We start from the raw sequence: 15,290 nt of genomic DNA, 5'->3' as shown, positions 1-15,290 counted from the left end.
AACATTAAAAGTTCAAAGAAGACCATTTGCAGTATAACATGATGTAGTGTAATAAATTTTGAACCTGGAGTCTGAAGACTAGGTTTGAAACCCTGCCTGTTTGTCCCTTATCCGATGTGTAACCCCAGCTGAGTAATGAAGTTTTTCTGAACCCGTGCTTATGCAGTCAAACAGAGTAAGGATCCCTGCCAAACAAGGTAGATATAATATCCAAAAAGGCATTTGTGGGCAGTAAACCTTACACAGACGGGAGCTGCTGACATTCTCAGAGCCTTGCCCACCGTGCATCTAGGCATTTCTCAGGGGAGCGGCCTTGAGCAAGAATCAGAGAAGTAAAGGGCTGTGGACTGTGGAGACCTTTTCCAGCACACAGGATCCCATAGTATAAGGATGCACACTGAGGAACGTGGAGGCCTAAGGAGTTGACAGTATATAGCAAGGTGGGAAAATAGGACCATTGTGCATGTAACTAAGGGGCTGGGTCTCTTGGAGTGACTTAAGTCTCAGCCATTGGTTGTTGCTCTACGCAAGTTCAACAGTCAAGTTCGTTTGTGGTCAATCAGCTGATTGGCAACAGACTTTGCGCTAATTAGAAGGCTGAAAACAACCTATGATAGATTCTCTTCTTAAATTTGATTTTTAAGTATAATAAACTATAACCTCAATTAACTTATCTCGGTTTGGTGTCCATTGCTATTTGTAGTATTTTCTTTTGGTGCCTGGTTGGAGGGGTTTTTTGTTGTTGTTGATATTTTGTGCCTCCTCAAAGAAATCCTGTGACACATTTCCAAGGAACGATACAAAGACCTTTTGCCATTGCTCTAAAAATGCTCTAACTTCGCTATAAAGAAAATTGGTAGTTTTGTTATCATCTAGAATTTCGGAAGGAGTGAGCAAAATTGGAAATAATTTTCCAGATGAAAAACATACCTAGGGGCAGGGGCTGAGTAAGTGACTTTCCAAAGTTTTCACAGCTCTTAAGCCCTAGATTAGGGCTTCATTAAATCTGGGTCCTTGTTCACTTTATGGGAGTAAATAATTACAAGTACAAATATTTGGTGGCTTTTGGTGCCGATCCTTTGAAAGGGAACTCTGAGTGACTTGTGACTATTTTTTTTTGCGGTTCGCGGGCCTCTCACTGTTGTGGCCTCTCCCATTGCGGAGCACAGGCTCCGGACGCGCAGGCTCAGCAGCCATGGCTCACGGGCCCAGCCGCTCCGCGGCACGTGGGATCTTCCCGGACCGGGGCACGATCCCGCGTCCCCTGCATTGGCAGGCGGACTCTCAACCACTGCGCCACCAGGGAAGCCCGACTTGTGACTATTTTGTGGCTGGTGCTTCCTGTCAATCTACCAAAGGCAGCAGGGGTGCAAGATTCAGAGGAGTGCCGTGGGGCTCACGTGGTGCTGTAGCCACGTGGCTGTGTGGTCCTAGCCTGGCCACTTCACCTCACCGCCCAAGGTCTCAGTTTGCAAACTGATGGACAGAGGAGAGTGGACCTGATTGTCATGACGCTTGGGCCTTGGCTGCTTCTGTGACTGTTTTGTGGTCATTGTTAATCCCTTAGCACACATTCCCCACCCAGTTACAGGCTTTGAATCCTCACTCTTCATCCGGCCTTTTGGCAACCACTTTGGATTGATTGCCGTTAGGAAGTGAAATGAAATCTATTTTCCATCTTGGACCATTTGATTTCTATGGTCCTTTTGAACTTTTAACATTTTCTGATTTTTCTGAAATTCCCAAATCCTGGCCAACCTTCTCCCCAAAGCACTTAATATTAGGACGGTTTCGGTAGTACTGAGTAAGTGGAGAAATCAAGGAAAATTCATGGTTCTTGGCAGAAAAAAAAAAAGAAAAACAACTTCAAGGGCATGGATAGAGTGAGTTCCACTTGTCATCCTGGATACCAAGGATATTGTGTGGTTTTAACCATCTAAAGCTTTTTTTAAGCCAGAGGCAGGAAAGCCACATCCAGAGAGGGAAGTTTCCTTCCAGGCTGGAAGAAGTAACTTTCAGATGTTTCTCATCTCAGGTCCTGGTGTCCCAGTTTAAGGACATTTTGAGTTTCTCAGGGCAAAGGTAGACAGGCTCTTGTTTTTCTTCCCACCAGGGACAACCCATTTGCAAAGATGATATTGCACATGAAACATACTCATAGAAAACTGGCAATTTGAAGAGGACAGAAACATACTTTGTCCGTTGCCTTATAAAATGTTAACATTGAGTTCTTCATCTAACCGTGATTCCTATGTGTGAGGTCTTACCAACTAAGTGGGGAGCATTTGTGTTAACATTTACATCCTCAGTTCCTGCTCCTTTGGCCATTATGACCATGTCCTGCCCAAGTGAGAGGGATGGCAATGACGACTCTGGTAGTGACAAGTCTCCCCAGACAGAGTGATTCTCAGTCCTCACTTTCTTCCCACTTGTAGCTATTTTTTGAAGTATAGTTGGTTTACAATATTGTGTTAGTTTCAGGTGTACAGCAAAATGTTTCAGTTATACATATATGTATTCTTCTTTGGATTCTTTTCCATTATAGGTTATTAGAAAATATTGTATATAATTCCCTGTGCTATAGAGCAGGTCCTTGTTATTTATCTATTTTATATATAGTAGTGTGTATCTGTTAACCCCAAATTCCTAATTTATCGCCCCCGCCTCTGCTGCTGCTTTCCCTGTTGGTAAACCCGAAGCTTTGTTTTCTATGTCTGTGAGTCTGTTTCTGTTTTGTAAATAAACTCATTTGTATAATTTTTTTAAGATTCCACATATAAGTGATATCATATGATGTTTGTCTTTCCTTCTCTGTGCTGGATCCTTTTATGTTCTCCCTCAGCATTGGTTTGTGGATGGGACAGAGCACAAAATACTGAAGCTTTTTTTTTTTTTCTATTTCTCTTTCCTGATGCTTCTTTCCCTAAATGCCACTTTCACCTGCCAAGTCACCTTATAATGGACGTTGTTTTTTCCCAGCACCCCACCCCTGGCCACCCCCTGCCCAGGCATGCGCACACATTGTGATGCTGTGGCCCCCATTAGTGGGAACCAGAACAGATGCACTTGGAGTAATGGATGTGCCTCCTCAGACAGGCCCCACGCCCCTCCCCCTTTCGGATACAGATATCTTTCAGCATCTTGAAAAGAGGGATTAGCCCAGGTTGTGTCCTCCTGCAGCCTCTGCACACCCTGTCCCTGTCAGTCCAAGCCCTGGAGTTTGGCTTCCCCTCATCGTTTGCCTCTGAAGCCCTCACTCTCTGCAGCTCCTGAATTGCCTCCATTGTCCAGACATGCTGCCAGAACTGGAGTCTGTTTTTGGGGCTGGGAACTCTGTCCCTAGGAATCCAAGTAATAACTTAATAGCCTTTGGCCTCTACCAGGCATCCTCTGACAAGGGCTTTGTGAGTTGCAGAGCACACGGATGAAGGCAGTGCTCCCCAAATCAGGTGTTTGCTCAGGCTGTGTGTTTACCGAGAACTGAGGCTTTATAGAGCTCTGCACCCCAAAAGAATTTGACACAAAGGAGGTGAAAATCAATAGCATCCGATCTTCCAGTGAAAGCTGGGGAGTCAGCATTAAATCTCTTGATATACGCGTGCGTCTATAAACACACACACACACACACACACACACACACACACACACACATATACTTTACTTCTAGGCCTCTTTTACAATTTCATTTTTTCAACTTCTGTTTTGGTTATCTCCTCATATGCCCAATGCTAGTCTGGTATTTATTTCTTAAGTGTTATGTAATTCTTCCCATCCAACTTTCAAGGCCTACACATCTCCACCTTAGGATAATACTTGATTCAGGGGATTAAAGCAATTTAAAGCTCACTTCCCCTCCCTGACTTCATAACCGAATGTGAAGGAATGATATCTAAACACGGCAGCCAGAGACTTGAATTTAAGTCCAGATTGGAGCCTTTGATCCAAGTGTTTTATGGTATTTTATTGGATGACATCGGTACTCAAAAATATACATGCATGTGTTATCCAAAGAGCAATTTGCTTCTTGATGGGTTCTCAGATTGTATCAGAACCTAACCTATTTTAAAAATTGCCTGTTTCCTCGTTATTATGAAAGCCTAATGCCTATTAAAGTTTACTTTTCTTTTGCATATTACTGACACTGTTTTTTCCTTTTTTATTCATTTTAGGAAAGCATGCCTCAAACTCCTCCCTTTTCAGCAATGTTTGACAGCAGCGGTTACAACCGAAACCTCTATCAGTCTGCGGAGGACAGCTGTGGAGGGTTGTATTACCATGACAACAACCTCCTCTCCGGATCTCTGGAAGCACTCATCCAGCACTTAGTACCTAATGTGGATTACTATCCGGATGTAGGTATCCATGTGCCCCTGCAACACATCCTTGGTATCCAGCAGAATTTACAATAGAATAGACAGGGACCCTAGATGCTGCAGAATTCTATCTGGGTTACTAAGAATTTTTCTAATAAGAAATTGCATATTGATTATTGACGGCTTTGAGATCAGATTGAACCTGGTTATGATATGTCTGTGTATCAGTTTTCCTTTCAGGGTTGGTATCACACTGTAGTCAGTCAGAGACCATCTAAATGAAATACCTGTAAGGTTTGACTCATGCACATACCTTGGTCCTTAAATAGAAATGCCAGAGAACATTAGATGCTCCTAGAATGGTTAGTGCCTTTTTGTTTTCCAAAACTATGCTGAGAAAAGTGAAGTTACACAGGGAAACTTCACAGAAAAGAGAACAAGAGTTACATTCAAGATGCAATTCTTTATAGATTCGACATCAGATGACAGACTCACTTGTTTATGTTTTACTTTGATAACTGACATTTGTATGGATAATCCTTTCTAATTTAAGGAATTCGTTTACATTTTCTCAGTCTTTACAGCAATTCCAAGAGGTTAGAGAGGAAGAAATGGAAATTCAGAATGTTGAGGAATTTGCACATGGTCTCACTCCCAGCATCAACATTCAAACCCAGGTTTTCTATTTCTGGGGCACGTGATGTTTCTTCCCCCTTCCCTTGTGCTACGGCTGCCCCTGTTATGCAACAGCTGCTTGTTGATAAAGATTTCATGGAAATATCCAGGCGCTAGATTCGAATGTTTTTATAAATGTAATAATGACCTTGGTGTGCTTGCCACTGTAGTTCACCATAGTTTGTGCTTGCCACTGTAGTTCACCATAATGTTTCTTACTGAGTTATCTCTGTGTGTGTGAGGTTTGTTACGTAGCATTTTCAAATATGTTGCCACACAGGGAAAACTTCTAATCAAAAGTAAAAGGCATCCCTTGTTCAGCCCTGTAAGTGTTTATGAGCTACAAAAGGCACTGAAGGGGGAGAAGAACCCATGGAATTTTTCTTCTTATTGGGAGTATGAAAGTATTATAACAAATAAGCTTTACTTCATTACTGGCTTCTGGGGAGACATTGTGGTTAAAGAAAAGTATATCATGTGATATTATGTTTTATCAAATTGCTTAGCCTTTGAGCAAGTAAATAGATTACTTGAAAGTCTGTCTTTGAATGTTCTGACACAAGCACACAAATGCTCCAGTGTGTCATACTGGACCCACTGGAGATTTCTTGAGCTGATGTGGGTTGGGTGAGTTTTTTGGTTTCCATTGAGTTACCATAATATTTGGACACAGAACAAGAATCTGTACGGGTGGTATATTTAAGTTAGATTGATCTCCCTGGGCTGAATTTCATTCTTCTTTACTAGACTGAGTTATATGTCCTGGTATCCTGGCTCCCAGAGGATGGATGTAAAACTGTACTGTGAATAATTTAGTAGCTAAACTTACCCTGTACTTCTGTTATTTTTAGTATGGTTTAAGGGAAAATATATATCACAAAGTAAAGGAGAAATCCATCTTAGGTTGTTTTACTACTAGTAAGCATCACTTTTGAAACTGTAGCATTTTAACTTTGCTAAAGAGAACTTAGTGCTATATGATGTATAATATATAGGAAAGATACTAGTTTCAGAGAGAATATAACCATGATGACTTTTTTTTCCTCTTGCCACAGAGAACGTACATATTTACCTTCCTACTGAGTTCTCGGTTATTTATGCATCCGTATGAGCTAATGGCCAAAGTTTGCCACTTATGTGTTGAGCACCAGAGACTAAGTGATCCTAGTGGTGATAAGGTAATGATACCTTATTTGAACTTAACGTTTTTTTCCATTAAGTTTGGTAGCTTTATGGCTTAGATTTTGTGAAGTTGGTTTCCTTAAGTAACCATAGCTTCTCCCCAGGCTGAGGTCCATAAATGGTATCATGGCTACGCAGAGGGAATTGGAAAGGTATAAAGAACAAATATAAATCTAGTGCCATGGAAGATCCCTCCGTCCTGCCTTAAGTTGGTAGCACTTGACATTGACTTGGGAAAGGGGGACAAGAGTCTTCTTTAACCCCAAAGACTTTGCACTAGAAGTTTACCATTAACCCTGTTTGTAATTATTTATTTGATAGATATCACTGAATTTGATTTGCTTTTTCTCCCTAGAATCAGATAAGAAAAATTGCACCCAAAATTCTTCAACTCCTGACAGAATGGACAGAAACATTTCCGTATGATTTTCGGGATGAAAGAATGATGAGAAACTTAAAAGATCTGGCTCACCGAATAGCCAGTGGTGAGGAGGTTGGTAACCTGAATTTAGTACAATTACTCGAATTTCCAGGCAGGGTCTTGGTGAGAAGTGGTGCTAAATTATGCATTGGCGTCTCTACTGCTTCTTTTCTGTTGTTGCCTTTGGGCAGGTCCTCTCCATAGCATACTGGTCTGTTTGGTGTGTCAAAGGGGGATGATTATACAATCCCACTTCAAAGGGATGTGATCTAGAGTTTTATGTGAGTAATTTGGGGGTATGTTCATGTCAACTCAAGCACAGGTTTCATGATGCAAGTGTGTTTTCATTTTATTTTATTTATAACTTTCTTCCTTCCAAAAAGATTTGACCTAGCAAGTTAGATTATAAATATCACATTAGGAGATATAAACACTAATACATGTAAAATAACATATTTATATATTAACAGGTAATAAGTAATATATTAATAAATCAGAAATAGAGAGTTTGTATCATGGAAGGGAGAAAACAAATGTGCTAATACTGAGAATCAGTAGAGTAGGACAAGATTGCTGTATTTTAACTGTAAGCTCCAGGTAAAAGGGAAATACAGTTGGTTATGTAATTTTCACTGTCAGAAAAGAAAAAGCATAGTAATCCTTCAAAGCATTAAATTAAATGAAAATTTAAAAAAATTTCCTGCAAGGACTTTGTGAATGAGATCATGGAAACTGCTCTGTATAGTGTTTATAACAAATGCTCCTTGATAAAAAACTGAGGCCAAAAGATTAATATATAAATTAGCAAAGGTAATTCTTTAGGAGTGGAGAAGACAAAGAAAAAGGGATCCAAGTCTTGTGCTTGGAAGTTGATTCAAGGCTTAGCACCTAGACTTAGATGGAGATGGAAAGTAAGTCTGTTAGATAATCTTTCATAAATATCACTTTCCTCAATTGAGCTACCTAGCTGTGACAAATTCAAGGTTATCCTCTTTGAAGCAGGCCTGGAAGGCTGTTACTCTGTTTTGAGGCTTGTTGGGCAAGGATATCTTTGTAGTTTCTGTACTTAGGCACAGATACAGTGTTAGAAAAAGGCAGATGAAGCATTTGGCAAAGGCTGTGATGTCTTGTTTCATCCATCTTAAAATGCATTTTCCCATTATGAATAACCTACCTGGAGAAATCATTCTTTCAGGGCTGTGCTGTCAAGATCATGCAACAAGATACCTATCTAGTCTGTCTACTTCTGGCAAAAACATTTTAATACTGTTTCCCCTAACTTTAAAAAAAATCAGACAAATTATATAAGATTAGCACTTGAAAAATACTCACTTGCTTCCCACATTATGTTTTCATGAAAATGGAATTAACCCTTTTACACTTCCCCATGACATTATATTGAACACTGGTGCTCAAGAGAGCCATTATTTCTGCAAGCCTGAATGAGTGGTTCCCTGAGTCCTTCTGCAAATTATGACTATTCTAATCATTTTGCTAGTTTGCGTGTAACAGGTTCTAGCAAGGTAGGAATTGGTAGGTCCGTCACTCACAAAGGCAAAAGTTAAGCATCACAGTTTTGTAGTAAATCTTTTCTTAGAGGGGAAGCTATTGTGTTGCTTGACAGGGTCAATGCTGGCTCCGTGACCTAAGTTTATGGCAAGCTGCTCAAAAGATTAGTGGCATCATGAGGGCTTTTTCTTGTGTGGAGGCTGAGCTCCGAGTCAGGCAGTGCTTCACTTCAGTTAAGTTCTGTGTCAGTACTTAACTTGATGTGGCAGTCAGCTTCCCTTCCTTCTGTTGCCTTTTTAAAAGGTAGAAATGACGACTTGTTTTTCCCAAAAGGAACACCTTAAAAATCTTTTTCAGATACAATGCCAAATGGATGGCTTTTTGTCCTTCTTGTCATGGGAGTCCATGAGGGGGGTCACTTCTATCTGTGTTGGCCAGATTGGTTCCGATCTCTTTTTAACAGGATCAAGCCACTCAAGAATTGGATGGAACCAAGCATGGGGACCAGATAGCCTTGTGCCTGGGCTTCCTATCAGCCATCCTGTGTTAATAACAAATCCTTGATAAACCTGAGATCTTCAGACGGTTTTGAGTGTGAAAAGATATGAGAAGATAAGCCTAGGGCTTGAGTGGAGAGATGTCACCTGCCATGATCAGGTTGGGTTTTCCAGTGAGACTGTATTCCTTTAGTCACTTCTAGACAGTGTTCAGAATCGGGTCCACGTTTGGCAGTGGTTGATTTGAATGCTTTGGCAAGTCCCCTGAAGTCTCTGCTCCTTCTTCATTTCTAAATCATAGAGGTAACCTCCCTGTAGTAATGTCCCTTTCAGCCCTAAAATTTTGTGATGGATGCTCTTTTCCTCAGTTCTGTACTTGGGAGGGCACTTATCTGCCATGTGCTTAAGTGTCTTTCCTTGCAGACACCTTCCCTGGCCTCCCCAGCCATGGTCATCCCCCATTCTTGGCTTTCACCACCCTTTCCCTTCAGAGCACTCTGTGATTAGTAATTACTTTCTTTATGACTTGTTTTTCCTCACTAGACTCCATGCTGTGCTCCTTTTGTTCAGATAGCATCTTTAACTCCTAGCCCAGTATCTGGTAGTTAATAGGCACTCAGGAGTGTTTGAATGAATGAACGAATGAGTGAACAAACGAATCGGTTACTGGAATAGGAAAAAAATATTTCCCTCTGCTGAAAAGTTATCTCCCTCCATGGGAAGGAGTGTGCACTTGAGTTGGGACTTGCTGCTTCTTGCCTGGGACTTTAGGGATTTTCTTTGGCAGTCAGTGGATCCAGGTGTGTCCTCTATATAATTTAGTTGAGTTCTTCTGAATCTGCTCGGACAGTTCCACATAGTATGGCTTAATATGTTACCCTCCTCCCCTAAGGATTTGCCCAAAATGAAGAGGTTTATTAGGACTTGACAGCAAGAAACCCGAAATGAAACTGATGATTCAATTACATGACAAATGACTATAGTGGGTACAGTGCAATTTTCTCTTCCTTACGGGGCCTGTCTTTATTCTGTCTTTATTTGCCAGGTAATTACTGTCACTGGCATTTGAAGTTATAAAAAAGAATAAGTACATACTTGGCAATCCATGATTCCGTAAAAAAGCATGCTTAACAACACGAAGCTTTGGTTTCTCGAATGGAATCAAATGGCAGCAGCAAACTTTTTAAAGAGGTCACACACATATCCTCTCTCTGTCTCACACACACACACACACACTCACGTTCTTTGTTATTCGAATAGCTTTTCCCCTATACCCTATTGCATACATGTTCTCATATTTTGCTGCGTTTTGCTCACTAGCTGAATCCTCCACTATCCATTACTCTACCTCTTTCCCTAAAAAGCATTTTTTAAAGTGTAGAATAAGAGTCTTTCACCAGACAGGCTTTGCTGCATGTCAGAATCACCCAGGGAGCATTTATTATGACATTTGGGACAGAAGACTGAAGAAACCATTTTAAGTTCATCGATTTTTATGTAACTCAAGATTATGAATGTAGAAGAAGCAAGGGATGCAGGTTTTATTTTATTTTTATTAATTTATTTTTATTGAGGTACAATTGACATGTAACATTCTGTTAGTTTTAGGTATACAACATAATGATTCAGTATTTGTGTGTATTGCAAAATGATCACCACAGTAAGTCTGGTTAACATGTCACCTTACATAATTAACAAAAGTTTTTTCTTGTGATGAGAACTTTTAAGATCTACTCTCTCAGCAACTTTCAAATATTCAATACAATGTTATTAACTGTAGTCACTATCTTGTACATTACATCTCCATGACTGACTTATTTTATACCTGCAAGTTTCTACCTTTTGACCCTCCTCACCCATTTTCCTCACCCCCAGCGAGGGATTTAAAATAGCCCTCAATTTGGCCTTAACTGCTTCGAATTCCAAAGAAAGAGGCATTTTCTTTGAGTGACAACCATATTACCAAATAGATACCATCTTCTTAACTGATAACCTTAATGCTGTGTGGAAGATAGGTTCCTTGAAGGCTCAATTTTTTAAACACTTAGGTATTTCATTAGTGACTTCAGGGTGGTCTGTGAATGTAGAGGGGAAAAAGGTCATCTAATGGACCAGTTTAAAGAACTCAGTAATATACATCAGACAAGTAGAGAAAAAGAAAAGAAAGAAGGTTGTGTGTGCCTTTTTGCCTTGACTATATGAGAATTGATCATTTCCTTCTATTTTTAATTTTCCTTGGCTTAAGTATGCAAATATCTATTCATTTAAAGTTTTATAATATGCTCTGGTAAACCAAATTACTTCCGTAAAAAAAGATGGTTCTTAGACTTGTAGGTAAGATGCCATTTAATTTTCAGATAATTAATCTCAGAAAATGATATTGTGGTACCTTTTTAAAAGGAGCTGATTAGTTAGTAAAGCATGGACATAGGGCTTTCATCTGTAAATTCACTAGGACTGTCCTCCTTTGGAGCTGTTAACCTAAGGACCACGTTAGCATTGAAGCAGCCTGTGTGCCTCTGATAACTTCTGATAACAGGTGTCACAGTTTACCCAGAAGGATAAGTGTTAGTTTGGCAATTTTTGCCTGAAAAAGGAAGAATAAAAGAATACCCTAACTTACACATGTAACTCTACCTTAGGAATTGGTTGATTGTGGAGCTCTTTCTTGGACTTAACAACTATTTTAAAAGTCAAGAGGTTGACATTTATCTATAATACACGCATTGCTTTAAAACCAATTTCTCTTAAGTATTGTGGCGGTAGCATGATGTAGTAACAAACAAGGTGTCACCTGGTAGTAGCATTATGAGTAGAATTGCCATGTGGAAGAGTTTGGTGGTGAACATTAGCACTGACTCATGAATGCAAAAGAAATGGACATGAACCACCTGGAAGTCAGATACCAAAAAGGAATATCCATTGCTTTTTTTTGGTGGTAACTCATGTTCTATGTGGAAGTCAGGAAGGTGGTTGGGGGCTGAGTAGGAAGTGATGGTGTATTTCTGTTAAGTAGCTGTCTGTACCCTTAGACTAATGAGATTGGGAATGCTAGAAGGAGAAAAATCTAGACGGGGACCCTAAAGAAAAAGAATTAGGAAAAGGATGCTCTGACTTGAGATCAACACATTTTAACCTACTAAAAAAAAACCGGTACATTCCTATGCCAGCCCAGAGAACATTAGTTATATGTGGTTCTTATTATACTGGATTCCCTCAGTAGCTCATCTAAATCATCCTTGTGTTTTCATGGCCCAACTTGAATTGTACTCTCAAGAGCAGCCTGAGAAAAGAACTAAGTCTTACAAATCTGAAAAGACACCTTATGTGTATGTGTCTCTTTTAAACTGTTAGAGCGAAGCTGAATCCTCTAACTGCCCTCAACCAAGGTGGCTGTCCAATGTGAAGGTAAAAGCATTGAAGTACAGAGTCTCTGAGTTTGCGTAGTGGTGAAAACAGACAAGCAGAGCAAGGAGGTAATCCTTTGCTTGTTTCCTGGCAGACATACAGGAAGAATGTCCAGCAGATGATCCAATGTCTAATCCGCAAACTTGCCGCGCTCAGCCAGTATGAGGAAGTCCTGGCAAAAATCAGCTCCACGTCAACAGATCGGCTCACACTTCTCAAGACCAAGCCACAGTCCATACAAAGGGACATTATTACTGTCTGCAGTGACCCTTACACGTTGGCCCAGCAGCTGACTCACATAGAGCTAGTAAGGCCATTGTCATCCTTGTCTTTTATAACCCACACTTGATTTGCTTTGACAACCAGACAGTGTGTTCGTCAGCGGTAATGTCAAGGGAGGGGTTAGAATAATCCAAATGGGAAATAATCTATGAAATAGCTGGAACGTGTTTTGTTTAGACATTTGAATATGACTATTTCTGATATTTTGGGAGTTCACTTTAAAATAAATACTAAGCAAGACTGAAGAGCAAAGAGTTTATTGACCTTCCTCATGTTCCCCCTCTAGTTAATTTTTCCATAACTCGCTCAACCTTTTACTCTCTAGTGTAGCACTGACCCAAGCAGAAAACCGCCTCTGCTCAGACCTTGAAGATGATGACAATTTTGAGGGTTAAAGGCTTATTTCACAAGTTACATTAAAAAATGAGGGTAGTGTTAAAAGTCAGTAGACAGAACGGAAAGACCATTTCTTCTCCTTTTGTTTAATACTGTTGACCTGCTGGGTTTGTGTTTCAGGAGAGGCTCAATTATATTGGCCCAGAAGAATTTGTTCAGGCATTTGTGCAGAAGGACCCTTTGGACAATGACAAGGTAATTGGTCTACCCAGAGGTCAGCCCTGAAATTGGCAATGGAATTCTTTAGTCTATGATAGTGGGTACGAGAGACAGAAATTGGAACAATTTTGTTTTAGGTTTTAAAAACTTTTTTTTTGTTTTTCATTAGCCATACCTGATTCATTACATTTTTTCTTGAGCCTGGTCTCTAAGTGCCTTGACGATATTCTTACCCTACCACCAACTTTTAACCTCTCTTCCTCCTTATTGGGAAATTTAATAAGCAAGTAGGTGCGGGCATTTGTGGTGGTGAAGGTAGGAGATAAAAGGGTAATGGTTTTAGCAGATTAAGTCAGAAGGAAAATACGAAAGGATGCTCTGCTCATGATTCAACAATAGCAGAAGCTATAAAGACAGGATGCACATCCAGTGTGCTGAGGCTGGGTCTTTACTGCCTTGCTTCTTGTTTTAAGGTGAATCCCTCATGACAGGTTTGTTGCCTGATGCAGCCCATATGGAAAGAAACTGACACTAGGCATGGGCTGTAAAACCGGTATACACACACATAAGAAATTTTTCCCCCAGTGACCTCCAGGAAGTATTTCAAATTGTTAAGCAAAGACTGCATCACCCACTAATGAAAGCCCTCCTTTGGGAGAAGGGGCAGCAGCTGTTTTCCGCCCTTAGAATAGTTTTGCTCAGTACAGGAAGTCAAGATTAGGTTTTGCAATAGGAACCTAGTGGACTTTTTTGAAATTTGTTTGTTTCATTTGGAAGGAAGGAAAGAGGGGTGTAATTAACCTGTTCAAGTTTGGCCTTGAACTCTGAGATGAGCTTAACTTCTTTTTGTTTTTGAACAATATGTCACTCACCCTATTAAAGACCAGGATGATGTAGGCTTCTGTTTATCTACCTTGGAAGATATTTAGTTTCTTGCTACACAAAGTTCCAAAATTGTCTCCTAGACTTAATTTTAAGAGAAAATTTTCTAGTCTTCTGCGCTTTCAGCTTCTCCGTGCTGTGCGGACAGCAATTGGTATTCATACCCCATTAATTAGTCAAGATTGTTTTAGAATGCAGCCAAGACCCTTTTTTTGTTTCTGAATTGTGCTTCTGAGGACAGTTCCCCCCAAGAGTAACTTAGCTTCCTGGGAGAGAAGGCACAAATCATGAATTCATCAGAATAGATTGTCATGAATGCAGCAGAATAGATTTCTAGACCTTCGGGTTTTCACTGGACTATACTAAGAGATTTGATATTCCTGTAAGGAGAGTCAAGAATGTTAGTGCTTCCCTCTCTCTCTCTTTCCCCTCCCAACCCCCACTCTTATCCTAGAAAGCCTTCCTAATTCACACACTGAGAATAAAGGCCCACATCTGAAAAAAAGGAGAGCTTAATACACTCTTTTTTTCTCCAACTCCTCTGCTCACTTTCCTTTCTCTATAGAGTTGCTACAGTGAACGGAAGAAAACACGAAACTTAGAAGCTTACGTGGAATGGTTTAATCGTCTCAGCTACTTGGTTGCTACAGAAATCTGCATGGTGAGAAAATGAATTTTCTCTTTCTTCTAGCCCTCTATATTATCTTTTCATACTTTTTACATCTGTTGGGTCTACATGTTGGATAACTGCCCTCTTTTTTCTCTTTCTAAACAGCCTGTAAAGAAGAAGCACCGAGCAAGGATGATTGAGTATTTCATTGACGTAGCTCGGGAGTGTTTTAACATTGGCAACTTTAATTCCTTGATGGCAATAATCTGTGAGTGTTTTCTGAGAGATATGAGTCCTTTATTTTTATAGATCCTGTGAAATGTATCCACTGAAAATTTGCAGATAGTACAGTTTTGTTAATGAAAACTGTATTGTTTAATCTAGACTTGTTTCAGAACGTCCAGAATGCTTTAAATATCCAAATTGGTACAAGTATGTGTAATTTTTTTTAAGTATATAAGAATTCATGGAATACATTTAGTCACTTTATCCTCATCTGAATATTTATGTATAAAGGCTTACACGTGAGATATGTGCCTAAATTAAGGATTTTAGAAAGTGTTTGAGTAGCTTGTGTATCAAGCATTATAGAAATATATGATCTGGGACTAAATCAAATGATTCCATCAGCAAGACAAGAGGGCAGCCTGAGAAGCTGGAACATTTCTGACTACCCAAGTCACTAGTACTTATCCTCCTCCGACCTTATTAGCCCAGCCTATAAACTTTGCTCCTCCTCTGTATCATGGGGATTTTAATGCCAGTGACTGTTCATTCTATAAACATAGGGCAGGGGGTAACACTGTCTTGGTTTTCCCAATTTATACCTGTTTTCTTGCCACGATTATGGTTAATGACTCTTCCGTTAAAAATATTCTAATTTATATGATAAATGATATGGCTATGCTACACGTTTTAGGTACTCAGTAAATATTTGAATATTTGCCTGACTCTTC

At 39.9% G+C, this 15,290-nt stretch overlaps 1 protein-coding gene across 13 annotated transcripts in view; it reads left to right on the top strand.

The window, feature by feature from the left end:
* The window catches only part of RASGEF1B (RasGEF domain family member 1B), a 590,923-nt gene that overhangs the window by 564,626 nt on the left and 11,007 nt on the right, over nucleotides 1-15,290 (top strand). For all 13 annotated transcript variants that reach the window (XM_060299540.2, XM_060299539.2, XM_060299544.1 and 10 more), the window contains 7 exons: nucleotides 4,170-4,352; nucleotides 6,044-6,166; nucleotides 6,526-6,663; nucleotides 12,100-12,312; nucleotides 12,804-12,878; nucleotides 14,290-14,385; nucleotides 14,500-14,602. In XM_060299540.2, the coding sequence (XP_060155523.1) occupies nucleotides 4,170-4,352; nucleotides 6,044-6,166; nucleotides 6,526-6,663; nucleotides 12,100-12,312; nucleotides 12,804-12,878; nucleotides 14,290-14,385; nucleotides 14,500-14,602 (931 nt within the window). The remainder of the gene's footprint in view (nucleotides 1-4,169; nucleotides 4,353-6,043; nucleotides 6,167-6,525; nucleotides 6,664-12,099; nucleotides 12,313-12,803; nucleotides 12,879-14,289; nucleotides 14,386-14,499; nucleotides 14,603-15,290) is intronic.

The sequence above is a fragment of the Globicephala melas genome, chromosome 5, assembly GCF_963455315.2.
Source record: "Globicephala melas chromosome 5, mGloMel1.2, whole genome shotgun sequence".
NCBI lineage: Eukaryota > Metazoa > Chordata > Mammalia > Artiodactyla > Delphinidae > Globicephala > Globicephala melas.
This window is presented reverse-complemented; position numbering and strand designations above follow the sequence as displayed.